At 42.8% G+C, this 16261-nt stretch overlaps 2 protein-coding genes across 2 annotated transcripts; one reads left to right on the plus strand and one right to left on the minus strand.

Annotated features, from left to right (window-relative positions):
* Positions 1–314: 314 nt before the first annotated feature.
* On the minus strand, positions 315–12530 carry LOC142767231 (uncharacterized). The gene is made up of 8 exons (XM_075868503.1): positions 12390–12530; positions 8883–8992; positions 8619–8816; positions 8467–8554; positions 5182–5397; positions 3441–3615; positions 3253–3326; positions 315–636 (listed from the first exon to the last, which is right to left on the minus strand). The coding sequence occupies exons 1-8, from the start codon at positions 12528–12530 to the stop codon at positions 376–378; spliced, it is 1263 nt and encodes a 420-aa protein (XP_075724618.1). The 3' UTR covers positions 315–375.
* Positions 12531–13058: 528 nt separating this feature from the next.
* On the plus strand, positions 13059–15518 carry LOC142767166 (uncharacterized). The gene has a single exon (XM_075868382.1). The coding sequence runs from the start codon at positions 13059–13061 to the stop codon at positions 15516–15518; it is 2460 nt and encodes an 819-aa protein (XP_075724497.1).
* The last annotated feature ends 743 nt before the right edge of the window (positions 15519–16261 follow it).

Genomic DNA, 16261 nt, shown 5'->3' on the forward strand with positions numbered 1-16261 from the left:
CCTCTTAGCAACCAGTTAGTAATTGGTCCTAACCACTTACTAAGTGCAAATCGTAACACGTCCCACACTACTTGATAAAAACATTACGAACTTAGAAACTTCAGTAACATACTAATCGCTAATCACTCTCCGACTGCTTTAGTTGCACGGTAAAGTGCAGGAAACCTCAGATAATGAGAGGATCCCAAATATAGGTGAAGTGCGGCTCTACAACTAGATTTCTTGTGCATGTTGTTGGTGAAAGGCTTTCTGCAGACATGACGAAAACCACAAGTTTCATCATCTAACATGCCATAAATACATAACTTTCAGCATTTGATACACACACTTCAATCTTTATTATATAAGCTCTGCTTATTGCACATTGCTGTCAGATCAGCTCTTGATCGACGAAATCGTCCTTAAAAGTAGTGGTGCTCTGGGCACACTTGGTAGTCCACAAAAGTACTCGAGGAGCGTTAAGGTGTTTTTGTTACTCTCCGAGTACATGATGTCCAGTACCCAATACAGTTCCATGATAGCCGTCATGCCGGCTATAACATCGACGACATGAATGTTGAATGCCTCAAACACTACGGTCATTTCTTCGGCCTCTCTGATACTTGTTCCCTCAAAACAAAGAGCAGGGTAGATGTCCTGTAAAGTTAAACATTAGTATTAGCCATTAGCAGAATCAAAATGCTAAAAAATGGAAAAGAGCAAATTTTTTTCAAATGGTGACAACGAATAATAAAAGAAACAACACAAATGAGAGTTGACTCGTGACTCAAATTTCATTGCACATGAAACGTATATATTGTCACAGAGTCATGATCCGGACGAAGCAAGCAGTCGGGCTGCCGAAGATTAAATCTTTATTTCGCTGAACTTGTGGCCGCCAAAGGAAAAGACACTTTGCAAATAATGTACAGCCGCAGTCACGTCTGCGTATAGTGCACGAGCAGCCGGCGTTGCTCTGTGGCAAGACACCTTGCGGCCGTTGTAGGTTGTGACGCCGCGTGCACAGGAGCATGCGCGGCCTTACAAACGTGCAGGCCTGCTCTGCACGGGTGACAACGTTGGCAGGTGTGCTTGTTTAACCAAAAATCCGCGCTCGCTCAAGGCACTTTGGTCATATCTATTGCATAAGAAGAGGCGCGTTTCGACTGATAACACACGCTGCAAAACAACGCACTCTTTGTGATCGTTTTGATTCTGTGGCCGTCTAGACTTTTTTTTTTCCGCAGCTGTTGGCATCATCATATCTACATATAATCGCATGCCTCAAAAAAGCCACAAAGCTTGCATCATTGGTGCAGGCTCGCTATATCCATCAAAATGCCCTTTGTTTTATGAAATAGATGTGACGAAAGTGCCCTGAGGGATCGCGAATCTTTGGCTAAACAGGTACACTTTCCACCATTCTCACCTGTGCAAAACAGGCCCGCATGTCTGTAAAGCTGTGCATGCTCCTGTGCACGCGACATCACAACCCGCAATGACCACACAAGGTGTCGTGCCGCAAAGCAAGGCCGGCTGCTCACGCGCTATACGCAGACGTGGCCCATCTGTACATTGCACTGTTAGTGGCGAACAAAGCGATGTCCATTGGTCCTCTGACAGGTGGTAAAGCGTGCTTGTTTTTATACATGTGCGATCAAAGATTCCAGCATTATCAATGGTGGCCGCGTAATCACTCAACGAAGCAAGACTACAGTCGACGTCGGATTTCCCGGACGCCCAAAATTCCGGACATGCCCGATTTCCCGGACTCATCTGCGGCACCGTCAAGTTCCCCATAGAGTCAATGTATTAAAAAGTCCGAAATTCCGGACGCTTATAGCCTTTGGCATCCAATTTCCCGTACTTTTTACTGTTAACCGCCGACCGAAAGTTACCATTGACGCCGCCATTTTGTTTGTTTTTATATCCTCGAACCCGCCATACTCGCACCGTTGCCAACTCCCGCACCGCGCCGCGGCTGCCGTAACCTCGAAACCGCATGTGTCAATCTATTGCTAGCCGCGGCTTAGCCAAGCCAAACCTCGCTGAGTTCGTTCACGTGTTGTTTTGTCAGCTCTGCAGTCGTGCCTGCGGTTGATCGTTTGCTGCTGCGCGCTATCTTCAGTGATCACGTTTCCCGACCTCCAGCATCCATCGAGTTCCTAGCCGTTTCGTGCTGCACTTTTCGTCTAGCGGATTCACCATTTACAGCGATGGCACCAACTGCTCCTTCGTCCTGCGCCCTGCCGGCGTGTCGATTCCAGCTGGGATAACCTTTGAGGGCTTCGCCGACGCTGACAAAGACCTTGAGCTATGTGCGGACTTAACCGATCACGAAATCATTCGTCAAGTTACGGAGGATTCCGACGACTCTGACACCGTGAACGAAGAGCCATCACCTACCCAGCCAACGAGCTCGGAGTTGACGTGAGCACTGATGACACTATCATCAATGTACAGCAGCAACATGACGTTGACTGAAATTGAGGCAGACATGATCGCGGGCAAGAGGAACGTCGTGCAAAAGAAAATAGGCGACTACTTCGCGCCCAAGTGCTGACCTATGAGGTAGCGCAGGCCACGTCAGATTTTTTTTATAAATAAACGGCTATTTTCAGAGCCACCTAAACGATGTATTGGCTGAATTGCAATGGAAATCTTGTACTCCGGTCATTACCCTCTCAGTCAGCGAAAAATACCTACAAGAAAAGGTGCATTTTCACGTGCATTCGTTTTTGCGGACGTTTTCGTGGTCCCTTGAGGGTCCGGGAAATCGGACGTCGACTGTATTGGCGTCCGGCGCGCAATCATAACGGAATCATCTAACACAATCGTGAGGCTTCCAACACACCACGCCGTGGTCTGAGTGGAGTCTTGTAAACAAACATTGCGGGTGAGACCCGAATACATCAAGATAATATGCATTGCAATATACTAAGAGAAAATTTATCAACGGAAACGCTAAAGCACGACATGACCTTCTGGCATAAGCACACGTGCTCATCTAGAAATGACAATTCCCTCTGCGACAAACAGATGCAGAAGAAATGCTCATTTCTAAAGAAGCAGGCATGGTCATTCCAAAAGGTCATGTCACGCTTTAGTGTTTATTATAATAGGGTTTTCCTTAACATATAAACTTTTAGGGTGCAATGAAATTTATGTCAAAAGTTTTTATTTTTCACTTTACCATTGTTTCTGTGCAAAAAAATTGTGCCGTTTCCTTTTCAATATGCTTTACTTTACTAAATGAAACGTAAAGTTACTTACAGGGCCCCTCAGAAATTTCGGCTTCTCTTTCAGCAGCAGTGGGAGGAGTTCTATTAAGGCAACTGCAAATCGATCTGGAAAAGGATTGTTATTGCAATATCACAGCAATAATATCACAATCACACAGCAATATCACAACAGTAATACAAAGAGAACCTAGAATGACTGAACATACTTTACATACTTACATTTACGGCTATTGCCTTCCAGTTTTTCAAGCTCCTTCTCGAGCTCCTTCACCAGGTCCTTTGTTGAATGGCGAGTTTTCAGTAGCTCCAGAATCCTGGGTCCAAAGTTGTTGAAAAATTCCAACAGCTTTTTTTCCATCTGGATGCTTGTTATTGCTGTAAATTCTTCATGAAGCTATAATCATAGAAGTATATTTAAATTAATTTGCAATTACAAATCTGGGCAACAAGTTTCCAGCTAACATATAAATGAAATGAAGGTCAAAAAGACACTTGGCAGTCAATTCGTCGTAGAGAAAACAAAAACACACATGGGTGTATCTAGATATTTACAGAGCAGGTCCCAATTTTTTTTGGCTGAACACATTAAAAAATTTTTATATCGCGAAGTGGCTTATTTTATCAAAAACAAGTTTATTTGCTTCTGCAGGTGTAGTTGTTGTCAGAATGATACTAACCTAAAAAAAAATGATTCAAATGCAGTTTATGGCATCATTTCAGTGCTTACGTCAGAGTGAATGCGAATGGACAATGCCCAATATACCTTGATGCATTTTCAGATTTGTCTGAATTTGAGCACGAAAAAAAAAATTGACTCAAATATTGACTCCACTGCAGGCCTTTGTCCTGCAGTGGACGTAATCAGGCTGATGATGATGATTCAAATTATCAACACTATGTGCCATCTGCTACCCAAAATTATTTTTTTTTTGGCAACATCATAAGACATTCTCGAAAATTTCTGTTGTAGCTGACAGCCATCATGAGTAAAAAAAGAAAAATAAATGCAAAAGCAAATATATAAAACTAAGCAGACAAAGTTGTCTCAATGCACAAGTCATTTACTGCAATCTGTTTTGCTATTGCTATTGTGGAATGGTGGCATAAACATGTTATTATTTTACATGTCGGCCAGTGTTTGCCCACTGAAATGAAATCAATTAAAAATGCTTTGTCAAACAAACAAAAAATAAATAAAAAAGCCAGGAGTTAGTGTCAAGTGCTTTCATAACACTGGTAGCGGCTTAGGCTTGTTGGATATTCATGACAGTAGAATACTAGCGCGAGAACACATGGACAGAAGAAGAGTGAACGGCACACTGCACTTGTTACAACATAGTTTATTGCTGCAGCCGTAACATACACCTAATTAAAAAAACACGAAGGTGTGTAACATAATTTTAATTATATACTTGAGGAGTTGCACCTACATGTATTTAAGCGCATGTTACAGCTGCAGCAATAAACTATGTTGCGAGAAGTGCAGTGTGTCGTCCACTCTTTTCTCCATGTGTTTTCGTGCTAGTATTCTACTGCTTTCATAAGCCTGGTAGTCAAGGATTTGGGACTGTATAATGATCGTATCGAACCATCCACGGGACGCTTTTTGGTAAACTTTGTTAGAGTGTGAACATACTTAAATTTTAAAACAGATTTGGAGCCAGTGGTCTGGGAAGCAGAAATATGCTCGAAATAGCTAAGCAGACAGCCTCTTGCTTCCCTGCATGCATTTAACATAAAAATGAGGCTTTAAGTCAGTAAAGAATGAATGAATAATTCCTTAAAAACTTGACCATAGCACTGTTGTGCAAGCAATGCCTGCTTCAATGTAGTACAGCTAAAGACCCACTAACCTGTTCACAAGCTACTTTTGAAAACCTATTCAAGTTTCAAAAAGACAGCTGGTAAATATCGTAAGTGAAAGCATGCAATGCAGATGCTGCATTCACATGATACTGACCATCTCAACATTTCCTAAAGCGGGATACTTTTCAAGTATCTCAGCTGTTGTAGGCACTGTATCTTTCATCCACGACCTCCTAGAAGAGCGTGTCTGCTTCATCGATTCGCTCAATTTCTGGAGGTCCGGAGCACGCTTCGACATCTCTTTGGACATGAATTCCAAGTGTCCCACTAAAACACCTTCATCGTGGTCATCATATGGGATGCTTGTTGTCTAACAGGGTAAAAAAAAAAAGTAGAACGAACACTTGTATAAGGCAACCATAGTCTTCCTGGAATTAAGGCAACATGCTGCTACCTAGTTATGTCATTAACCCCCCCCCCCACATTTTTTATTTTTTTTAAAATGGGGCTTGTTGAAGCAGAAAAAGACAGCTCATGCGGAGTGCCGTTTTAGTGCCAAAACATTTCACTTACTCAAGCGATGATGAAGCCGTAGACTGTTATTAGCGAGCTAAGCCCCATGCAAATGTTACTTGTAAAACATTGAAATGAACTTAAAAACAGAAATTGCTACCACGCGGCGTTGCCGTTTAGTTTGTGCAGCAATGGCACTATCTTGAGGTTTCCGTTTTCCATAGACCTCCTTGGCTTCCTGCACAGCAGGCAGAGTACTGAGAGTTCTTCGCATGTACCCGAATTTATACTGGATGGATACTTTCCAAGAGTCCTGCAAATAAGCATATTGGACTTTGGAAGACTATTTACATAGAGATTACGTAGTGGTCTCATTGAAGTTCATGCTACATAAACAAATATTTGAGATAAAAAGAAACATGATGTTAGGTGCAACACATTAAAGGGACACAAAAGAGAAACAATGAATTTGTTAAGATTGATAAATTGTGCTCAGAGTTCTATAGCGTAATTTATTTCACCATCATAGGTGTATTGATAGAGGAGAAAATTGAGTTCAAAATTTCATTTTTAAATTTTGTGTGCACGTGATCTAAAATATTTCAAAGCGTATTGTATTTTGATAGTGCCATTTTTTGGGCTTGCTGGTAAATAGAACTTGACGACATATTGAGCGCTAAGAGACAGGGACATGAGGGAGTGGACAACACAATGCGCTAGCTTCAACAATTTTTATTTTCAGGAAACGCCAAGCTATATATCCGTGCACAGTGGTGCCACCAGTCTATCCACTAGCCACTTTCCCGATCTAACAGGTCAACTGACGGTGCACTTACGCACGTGTCACCTTTGCGAAAGATAGCATCAGCTTCAATTATCTCTCGCACGTCTGTATCTTCATGCTTCGCCACAGCAGGCCTGCTGTCAGGTGCTCCTAGAACTATCGCAAACATTCGCAAGCATGATACATTCGCAAGCAGAAACATTCGCAAGCAGAACTATCGCAAGCATGATATCTCGTTAAAGAGCCCTGAGCCTAATTTAGGCATGTGTCAAGTTATAAAAAAAACTTTTAAGCATCTGCAGGATCCTTCATCCGATGCAAATGAAGCTGCAATCTGCAACCACAACAATAGAGTGTTCTTCACACTTAAAAGTGGGAAGAACACTACGGTTCATAAAAATATATGTTGCTATATCAAGGACACATAATTTTGCACCAACCTATGGCACTGGTCAAACATCATCACTTGTATAGGATTGTGTGTGTTCATAAGTGCAACTTATCTGGTATATTCAAGCAACAAATATCTTTTTCTTTTCCCACATTTAATTAAATGTGTAGGTAACAAAGTATCACACACATGAGTGTTAATTACCCCTTATGTAATCAGACAATGCGGGCCATCAATGGAAGCCGTACGAGGTTAAACACACTCCAGTAGGGCTCGCATTTCTCACTGACCAAGGCTAATACTCAATATAAAACATTACAGTAAGCACAGACAACAATGCAACGATGATTATGCGATTATGTAGTCTAGATGTTCCGCTGCAGAACTTGAGCCAACGTATGTTTTACTTACTGCTAGACGCATTTCTTCGATGACAGAACACGTGCAAGAACCAGTAGTACACTTCACAAATATTTAACTTTCTTAAAACAAAAAGTAATTTGATAAAACTGTCTCCACGAATAGATAATTGATGTTGCTAGTAAATATGCTATTTAGCATAATTTTACTAGAACAACCTCAGTGTAAAATTTACGACTAAACTAGAGCAAAAATTACCTTTTATGCAACTTTGTCGCCAGCTTTGCAAGCCATTTGACAGTATATGTGTCTCAAACTATTTTTTGTGTGACAGTAAAAGTTTCTGACACTCAAACAATACAAAATATTGCATATCACTAAATGTAGTCTGTTTGTAAAAAAATCCCAAACATTAAAAATTGTGTCCATATTTAAGGTAACATAAAAACCCATGCAAACATAAAAGTTTGTTAAACCTATTTTTAGTAAAAAGCCTACCATCATTCTATAGGAAAAATTTTGTCCTAACTTAATTTGGAAAGACCAGATTTTTTCACTACGCGTGTTACAAGCTAAAGTTTCAAGCTTTCCGAAAAAACTTCATGTGTGGCTTGCTGCTCCCAGTCAGTCAGTGAAGAACTTTGTTTATTGATCCTGAGGACCTTTTTTCACCCAAAAATATTTCGGCGGGCCACTTCTTGCTTTATATGGATGGTCCATTGTTGATATCGCAGATGGTTGAGCGCCAAGGCTCGTACAAGTTGGCGTTGAATGACCCATACAATGACCCATACATTAGCTTACCGACTTACCCAACTCCAACGCACACAACATTTACATGAAAAAAAAAAAATAGTGCAAACCCCGATTCTAATGTGCACTTGTGCTCCTTCACCCCCCCTCCGCCCTCAGATAAAAGGACTTGTTACTTGCTTGTGCTACATTCTATGTTTAGCCTTGTAGCTCTCAAATGTTTGTTTTCGTTCTTTATTCCTAGTTTTCCCATTCACATACATTTTGCTTTTTTTTTTTATTGCCATGAAAGCAGATGTTGGTGCACAAATGAGGCACCAGCTACTCCTTAGTTCTAGAAGTGACAAAACATGCCACAAGCCAGGTTCGAAAATTGCACGTAAAATAGTGCATTCCGCGTGACACCAGATTGTTACTAATTAGCATGCAGCACACACAATATACAATTTTAATATCACCGTGCCGGTCCGATATGATGTCTCGAGAATGCAAAGAATATAGTTATTCAAACAATCTTATATGTTTCACCGTTTTCTTTTCCAGTCCCTTTTTCTTTCCAACTGATAGCATTATCATAATCTGCCAAACATTTTCTGTGGATATTGCGATATGTCCAAATCGTAAAAAATTTCACTTACCCAACCAGTACCAATTGTGTCTCTAAGGACAGGGTATTCAACAACGAGTGCCTTTGAAGCAGCCTCATAGAGCCGCCTTCCTGGGTATCTATGAAAGCAACAAATGTTCAGCCGGTATTCAATAATATACAGGAGAGTACGGAGGCACTTACACAGTGAAGTTCATCAAATGGTGGCTTAACCAAGACACAATCCTTGATTTTGTCCGACTCGAAACTTTTCCGAGTTCTGTATTGCCAATGGCAACTTTTAGGTCTAAGGGAAGGGGTGGCAGTCTATAATCACTTCCGTGAAAAGGTTGAGTAGTTGATGGCTCCAACTCGGGAGAAACCACAAGCAGTTCATTTGTGCTGAAAACAGGATAAAAATCAGCAGGCTTTCAGTTTGGTGCAACAATTCGAAGTTGAGCTACTCACCTGCAAGCATGAGGCATGGCCTCATCAGTGATTATTCTAATTTTGCTCCCATCACAAAAGACATGGTTCCCTGGAGGGTCGACATAAGCTTCAAATTGTGCATTGTAAACCTGAAAGAAATTTAATGCTTATACAAACACAATTACCGTGGGCAACAAATAATAAAACTTTCAGCTGTCAGTATTATTTCAAAGACATTACTATGCTAGCCACACAGGTGCAATTTGTATGCATGAAGTGAACAAGTGGCAAACTGTTCTTGTTCATTCTTTCCATGTCCCTGTCATGTTTATTTACACATACCAGTTTTACTTTCAAGTGGCAAAAGACAGGCTAGTTGGCGCGTGTACGAGATAAATTAACAGCGCAACCACAGGACGAAGAAAGAAAACATGAGGATAGACGCTGAATATCAACTGTATCAGATAAATTAACAGCGCAAACACAGGACGAAGAAAAAAAAAAAAAACATGAGGATAGGCGCTGAATGTCAACTGAATAGCAAATCCCACATACATCTTGCTGCATGAACATCGAGTGAAGCTTTGGGCTAGTTGGTTTTGCATAAAAAAGTCCATATCGCGCTGTATGTAATTCATTATGAACATCGAATTTTATAGACGATGCATGTGGCAGACTTTGTGTGTTTTTGGAACAAGCAGCACATCCTCTTCTCTTTTTGTTCACTAGGCAACACGTACCACCTGTTTCGTGGGCACTGAGAGCACATGTGAGCAGTAGCACGTCTGCCAGCCTCCTTGATTCGACACTACACCCTATGGATGTCGGGACTGACTGCAGCTTGTCAGATGAACTTCAGTACGACATGAGCAGATGATGCAGAAAACCAGCAGTAGTCAGTCTCGAAAAGCAGGGCTGCGTCTTGTGTGTGCGAGTGTGGTATAATGAATTTTGAATGATGGACAGTTCGATACTTTTTTTCTTCTTCAAATAAGTGAACTCAAAGAGCAACAGGCTCTGCTATGAATGAGGCTTTCAGGAACGACAAGTGCAATGTTTGTGAAGAGGAGACAGAGAAACATTGAAAGATGAAGAAATGCGAGGGGCGCACGAGGAGGCCAGCATGGAAGGCTGGAGTTTCATTGCTTGTTTCCAGTTGCTTGATTTCCATCTGTGCTTTTCCTATACAGCTGGCAGTGCCTATAATGTGCCAAAAACACATGTATTGACTCAGGCTCGGCACCAGTTCTCGGTGACTTTCTGGAGAATCGGTTGGTTTATAAGTGGTTCACATGTTCGGAATGTGGTCGATCTTCTAGCGATATTTACGTCTACAATGGGGAAGCATTAAGAAGCACAAAGCATCATCAGAACATTCGAAATCGCTCGGAATTTGTTCACACTAACAAATGATCTTTTGTCAAAAAGTAGCATAAGATTTCTTGACCTTGTTATGCACTTCTTCACCAGCTGTGTTAGCTAGGAGTATTCACCCTCTCATAGAGCTTGTTGCCCTTTTGAGAGCAAAAGGAGCTAGTGAACCATCTGCCATGTGGAATGCAGTATTTCGTTCCTGCACACACAGGGTGTGGCCCAGCTTTCCAAGCTAAATTGAGACTAATTACTGCTGGTTTTGCATGTCATCTGCTCGTGTCGCTGCTTGAAGTTCTACTGATGGTGGTGCATGAGCATGATGCAGAATTAGTAATACTACTGTCATTCCTTCTTTCCATAGTGTGTCGCATCAAATAAAAATGACAGCTGGACACACTAGTGCTCACATGGTGTTTTTCAGCACCCTTGAAGCTGGTTATACATCACTTCCTGAACAAAAGGTAAGAGGCAGTGCCACTTGTTTCAAGAAAAAGACCATGTGTGCTACAGGCAGCATCTAAGAAATTCAATGCTGATGCGGCAAGATCACGGTGCAAGAATATTCTAGGTGAGTGAACGCCGGGACTATTCGCTGCCTGATAATGTTCTGGTTCGCAAGAGGCCCGAGAGATGGCGCTACAAATTTTGCCCCGGCTTCTCTCCCCCCCCCCCCCATCTGGGTGTAGGAAAACCCCGTGACGTAAGAAAGTAACGGCGCTCATTTATTGTCGCCACAACAACTTCGCGCCGCCATCAACCCCGTTCCCTTATCACCCCCCTTTTCAGTGGTGCCGCTCTATGGGTGTCGCGTGGTTGATATCGTGCGATAGGCCAGTTTTCTCAGATTGGGACCCACCGCCCACGTGCTGGATGTGCTTTGCGGATTTTGCCAACAGCCCGCCATGGTCCTCAGTCTGTCGAGCCATCTATCGGCATGCCGCAAACGAGAACATAATCGGTACCTCCCCGCCAAGCGCTCGCTTCGCAACGTTCGTTCACCTGAAGTATTCTTGCACCGTGGGCAAAATGTATGTGGGACAGGCTGAGTGGTGAATGAATAGGTGGCTTCGAGAAGATGCAAATTAATTAAACACTTGTGTCGGGAGCAGCAATTTTGCCATACGTTGTCAGCACTCGTCCTCATGTTTTCTTTTCTTCGTCTTATGATTTTACTGCCAATAACTACTTTGATGCAAGCATGGCTGATACTCTGCAGGATCATTTCTTGTGAGCAGCCTATTATATTCAATGAAATTTCAGTTTATTTTATGCTTTGCATTCTCTAGTGTTGCAAGGTATTCATCATAACATTTCGCAGTAACAGTAACATTTTGGCATTTTTCACTGTGCCAAAAGTGACCCTTTCTCCAATGTAACATAGATAACATAGTAGCAAAAAGGCTGGCATTATTTCTTGTCGTTACAGCTGCATTACAAAACGGAAAAGGGACGTCATTTTAGTGGAAGTAAATACAGCCAGGGGCTTAGCACTTTATTAAGTGCACAGTAACAGTGTGGCCACAGCAGCTAATACAGAAGCTACAACTACACCCTACATTCATGCTTCCCATTATCACGTTTCTTGGTGGCATTGGTTCATCCAAATCCCTTTAGCCATTTGTGCACTGACAAGGCCAGCATACCACAACCTACTATCCCTGACTGAACTGTTGGAGTGGCTTCTGGTGCTCACACAAATGAAACACTTAGGTTCTATTCAAATAAAGGCATCCGATTTTTTTCATTTGGTTTACGTCACCACTTCCTTCGAATTGACACATCACACGTGACACACTATGTATTTTACCTTGGTGTTTATCTTTACGCACATAAGGCCAGTGCTAATTACTTGCGTGAACGAGCACCGGTGCTGAAACACGACCGCCACATTTATGCTTTCATTAAGTGCTTAACAAAGGTACACTATATACGACAAAAATATTGCAGCTCCTCAAGTAAAAAAAAAAGACTGCCTCCCAAGTTGGGACACACTTTCCTTCTTTGTTCTCCTATTCGCGCGCTATTGCAGATGGGTCCCCTGGGTTACTCAGCAATGCCATGTATTGTTCTCCTATTCGCGCGCTATTGCAGATGGGTCCCCTGGGTTACTCAGCAATGCCATGTATGAGCAATGTATGAGCGAAGAAAACAAAAGGCACTTCCAGAACGTACCTCTATTCTGCCGGTTGACGCGACATCTCCAAAATCTGTAGCCTTCACGGCAGCCAAGACATCTTCCATGGTGTGTCCGTTAATGGAGATAATCTTCTTGCGCTCCTTCCATGACACCAAGCATTGAATCGGTGTCGACATTTTCACGGCAGCAAAAAGAAAAAAGCACACAAACGGAGAAGCAGTCCTACGGCAAGTTCAGCAAGGCGCGAAAGAGGCGAACGGCTTACGTGCTTGTCTTGGCTTGTACTACAGTGGCACACAGCGATGGAGAAATAAACACCTCGTTCTTTTACCTCTTTACTCTAGTTCTAGAAAGGCTTCAGAGGTAGTAGTGCGCGCTACCTGCAGTTTTTTTTTATTTGATAATAAAAAGATATTTCTGACGTTGAAGAGTTTAGTTACGCCAACTGCATGTGCCTTTAAAAGAAATGAAGGCAGCGCAACATAAAATTAGCACATATTTTTTAGTAATTCCTTAGTAGAGCCGATCTCCTTCATCATCGTATTTGTCTTGGAATGTTGCTGTTGCTGTGATGGTATGCTCAAGCTAGTTGCCGTGGCTGACGTTTTATTGTGCTGTGCTCCTCTAGTTTCGGGCCCAGTGCGCGCAGATTGTTCTGCGGGAATGAATCGCCGTAGTTTGTGTGAGTGAAACAAATTCACGCCATGCATACGTGCCCACGGTGCCCGTTTTCGTCGGCAAAGTTTTGCAAGGTCATATGGCACATCAGAGATCATCGCCACGATACGGATTTTTCTGTCATGTGTGGTGTGCAAGGGTGTGCAAAGACATATCACGAGTTCGAATCGTACCGGAGACACATTTACCGCTGCCATAGAAGCTACGTGGAGCTCGACGAGCCTCAACAGGGGAACGCTGCAGGAAGTGTTACACCGCGGCTGGATGCTACAACAGATGTCACTGCTTTCGACGACGCAGAATTGCCTTCTTCGAGCTCATTTGCCGAAGATACGAGCAACGGACAAGAAAGTACCTGCACTGTGACTGCACACGGTTCTTCTAGCTCTATTCACGACTTCACACTAAAAGTCAAGAAGCAGATGTGTTTACTTTTTTTTCGCGTAGCTGAAGTGCACAAGCTGCCGCACTCTATAACAGAGAGCATTTTTGCCGATTTCAAGGACACCTTTTTTGACATAATGAAGGCATTTGCTTCTCAAATACAACAAAACATCCCCTTAGATTCTGCTGGAGAAGATGTGCAAAAGTTGCTTGCTTGTGACTTTCTGGAAGATGTGTTCCAAAGTGCCAGCACGAAGTCACTCCGGGAAAATTTCGCAAAGGAACATCTTCCTTATGTCAAACCCGAGGAGCACATTCTTGCTGTTGGCGAGACATTTCAGTATGTGCCTATACCTCGTGTCCTCCAAAACCTGATGTTGTCCGAGACTTTTCGTGAACGTTTAGACCAAAGCTTCACAATTGGGCAGCCATCACCAGTTCTCCGAAGTTTTTTTGATGGTGTATTCTTCAAGGAAAAACTGTCGGCACTTCTGGAGAACGGGGCACAATACACTCTGTTTCTTGTTCTTTACAGCGATGAGCTCGAGATTGTGAACCCCTTGGGGTCAAAACGAGGCATTCATAAAGTAATTGTTGTGTACTTTAGTGTGCTCAACCTACATGCTCGTCACAGGTCACAGCTACGCTCCATACATGTAGCTCTTGTTGCGCCATACAGGCTTGTTGACAAGCATGGCATGAAGGCAATCTTGGAACCTGTTGTTTCAGACATTGTGAGATTGGAAGCAACCGGCTTTACAGTGCACATAAATTCAGCTACTGCTAAAGTCAGAGCAATTCTCGTTGCATTTAGTGGCGACAACCTTTCTATGAATAGGCTGGGTGGATTTACCTGTTGTTTTAACAGAGGGCGCCCGTGCAGGTTTTGCACTGCACCATATGCAACTTTTAGCTCTGTATTCCATGAAATGGATGTGCGAATTCGAAACAAGAGTTTGCATGAAACTCACATTGAAGGTGCTAGGGTGAACCAGCCACTAAGCACTGCACTTTATGGTGTGAAAGGTGAATCGCCCCTTTTAAACATTTGGTACTTTGATGCAACACTGCAGCTACCGCCGGACCTGATGCACGATGTGCTTGAGGGAAGCATACCTCACGTTTTAAAGCATGTTTTGCAAGGCCTCATCAGTACCAATGTTATTAGATATTCAGACCTAGATTGCATCACAGCATTCAGTTTTGGTGCACATGACAAGAAAAACAAACCACAAGCTGTCGAAAAACACTTTCTTACTTCGAAAACTCCATATAAGGGCACTGCATCGCAGAAGTGGTGCCTGTTTAGGTTTTTGTCCCTTATGATTGGAGACATTGTTCCGGAACTCAACGAGCACTGGGAAGTGTACTTGCTTTTCAAAAGGATTGTTGACCTCATATTTGCTGACAGCCTTCCACATGACCACCTTGCATGTCTGCAGGATGACATTCGTTACTTTTCATCTTCTTTTGAGATTCTGTACCCTGGCCACGTAATTCCGAAACTTCATTTCCTGGTGCATTATCCAAGACTAATCAATGAACTTGGCCCACTGAAGCAATACTGGTGTATGCGCTATGAGGCCAAACATCAGTATCTCAAATCCATTGCTGTGCGTAACCAAAATTTCAGGAATATTTGTAAGACAATTGCGGGGCGACACCAGTTATTACAGAGCTATGAACTCTGTAATTCAGAGTTTCACAACTCTATTCAGACAACTAAAGCCAGGCCTTTAAAAGAGAAAGATTTGCCCCCTTGCATGGCTGAAGTTTTCTCACCCGGCGTTCCTGTGTGGAAAGTTAATTCTGTGACTGTCGATCAGATAACGTACAAAGTCAAAGATGTGGTCATTCTGCAGAAAGCCATACTACCTAGTTTTGGACAGATCTCAGAGCTGTACATATATTGTGGAGATGTGTTTTGTCTTGTGAATGTGCTCGGGAATACAATGTTTGACAGACATCGTTGGTGCTATGTCGTCGAGAAAACATCAGAACAGAAACTTGTCAAACCGACAAACCTTGCATCATCACAGATTCTCGACCTCTACTTTGATTCTCGACTTGTGTTAAGGCCTGAAGTAATGCTGACTGGTTGAACTCGCAACACTCATCGTATGCAAGCTCAAAAGCTTGAGAAACTACATGCAATACATCGTCGTGCAGAACGTAGATACATACGGACAAAGTGCATGGATGATTAGAGGCTGGCTAGACGATTTGATATATATGTGGCGTTTAACGACCCAAAACCACCATATGATTATGAGAGACGCGGTAGTGGAGGACTCTAGAAATTTTGACCACCTGGGGTTCTTTAAGGTGCACGCAAATCTGAGCACACGGGCCTACAGCATTTTCGCCTCTATCGTAGGCTAACTAGATGCACTCAAAAGAAAATACGACGGCACATGAATAAACTGGCTTGGTGACGTTGGGCATCCTTCTGCGAGTCGTCGGATCCGTGAAAAGCCCCTATTTCTGATATGGAGAACTGTCCGGGCTCTTAGCACAACCTTTGGTCAGCGAGACCCATTCACATCTCTGGCACTTCACCTACAATGTAGATAGATTGACCTCGCAGAATCCTTCTGTCGAAGAATCGCCGTCAAGTCCAATTTCATGAAAACAAGAATAGCAATACTCGACAACCCGCTTCTCTCACGTGATCCCCGCATAGAATGCCCACTTTCTATGGATGAGGTAGAAGTGGCACTGGCACTGTGCAGACGTTCTTCAGCACCCGGACCTGACTGCATTGTGTACCCTTTGTAACCTTGGAGACGAATCTCGGAAGGCACTCTTATGCCTATACGATGACTCCTGGCAGACTGGTATGGTT

The sequence above is a fragment of the Rhipicephalus microplus genome, chromosome 7 (assembly GCF_043290135.1).
Source record: "Rhipicephalus microplus isolate Deutch F79 chromosome 7, USDA_Rmic, whole genome shotgun sequence".
Taxonomy (NCBI): Eukaryota; Metazoa; Arthropoda; class Arachnida; order Ixodida; family Ixodidae; genus Rhipicephalus; species Rhipicephalus microplus.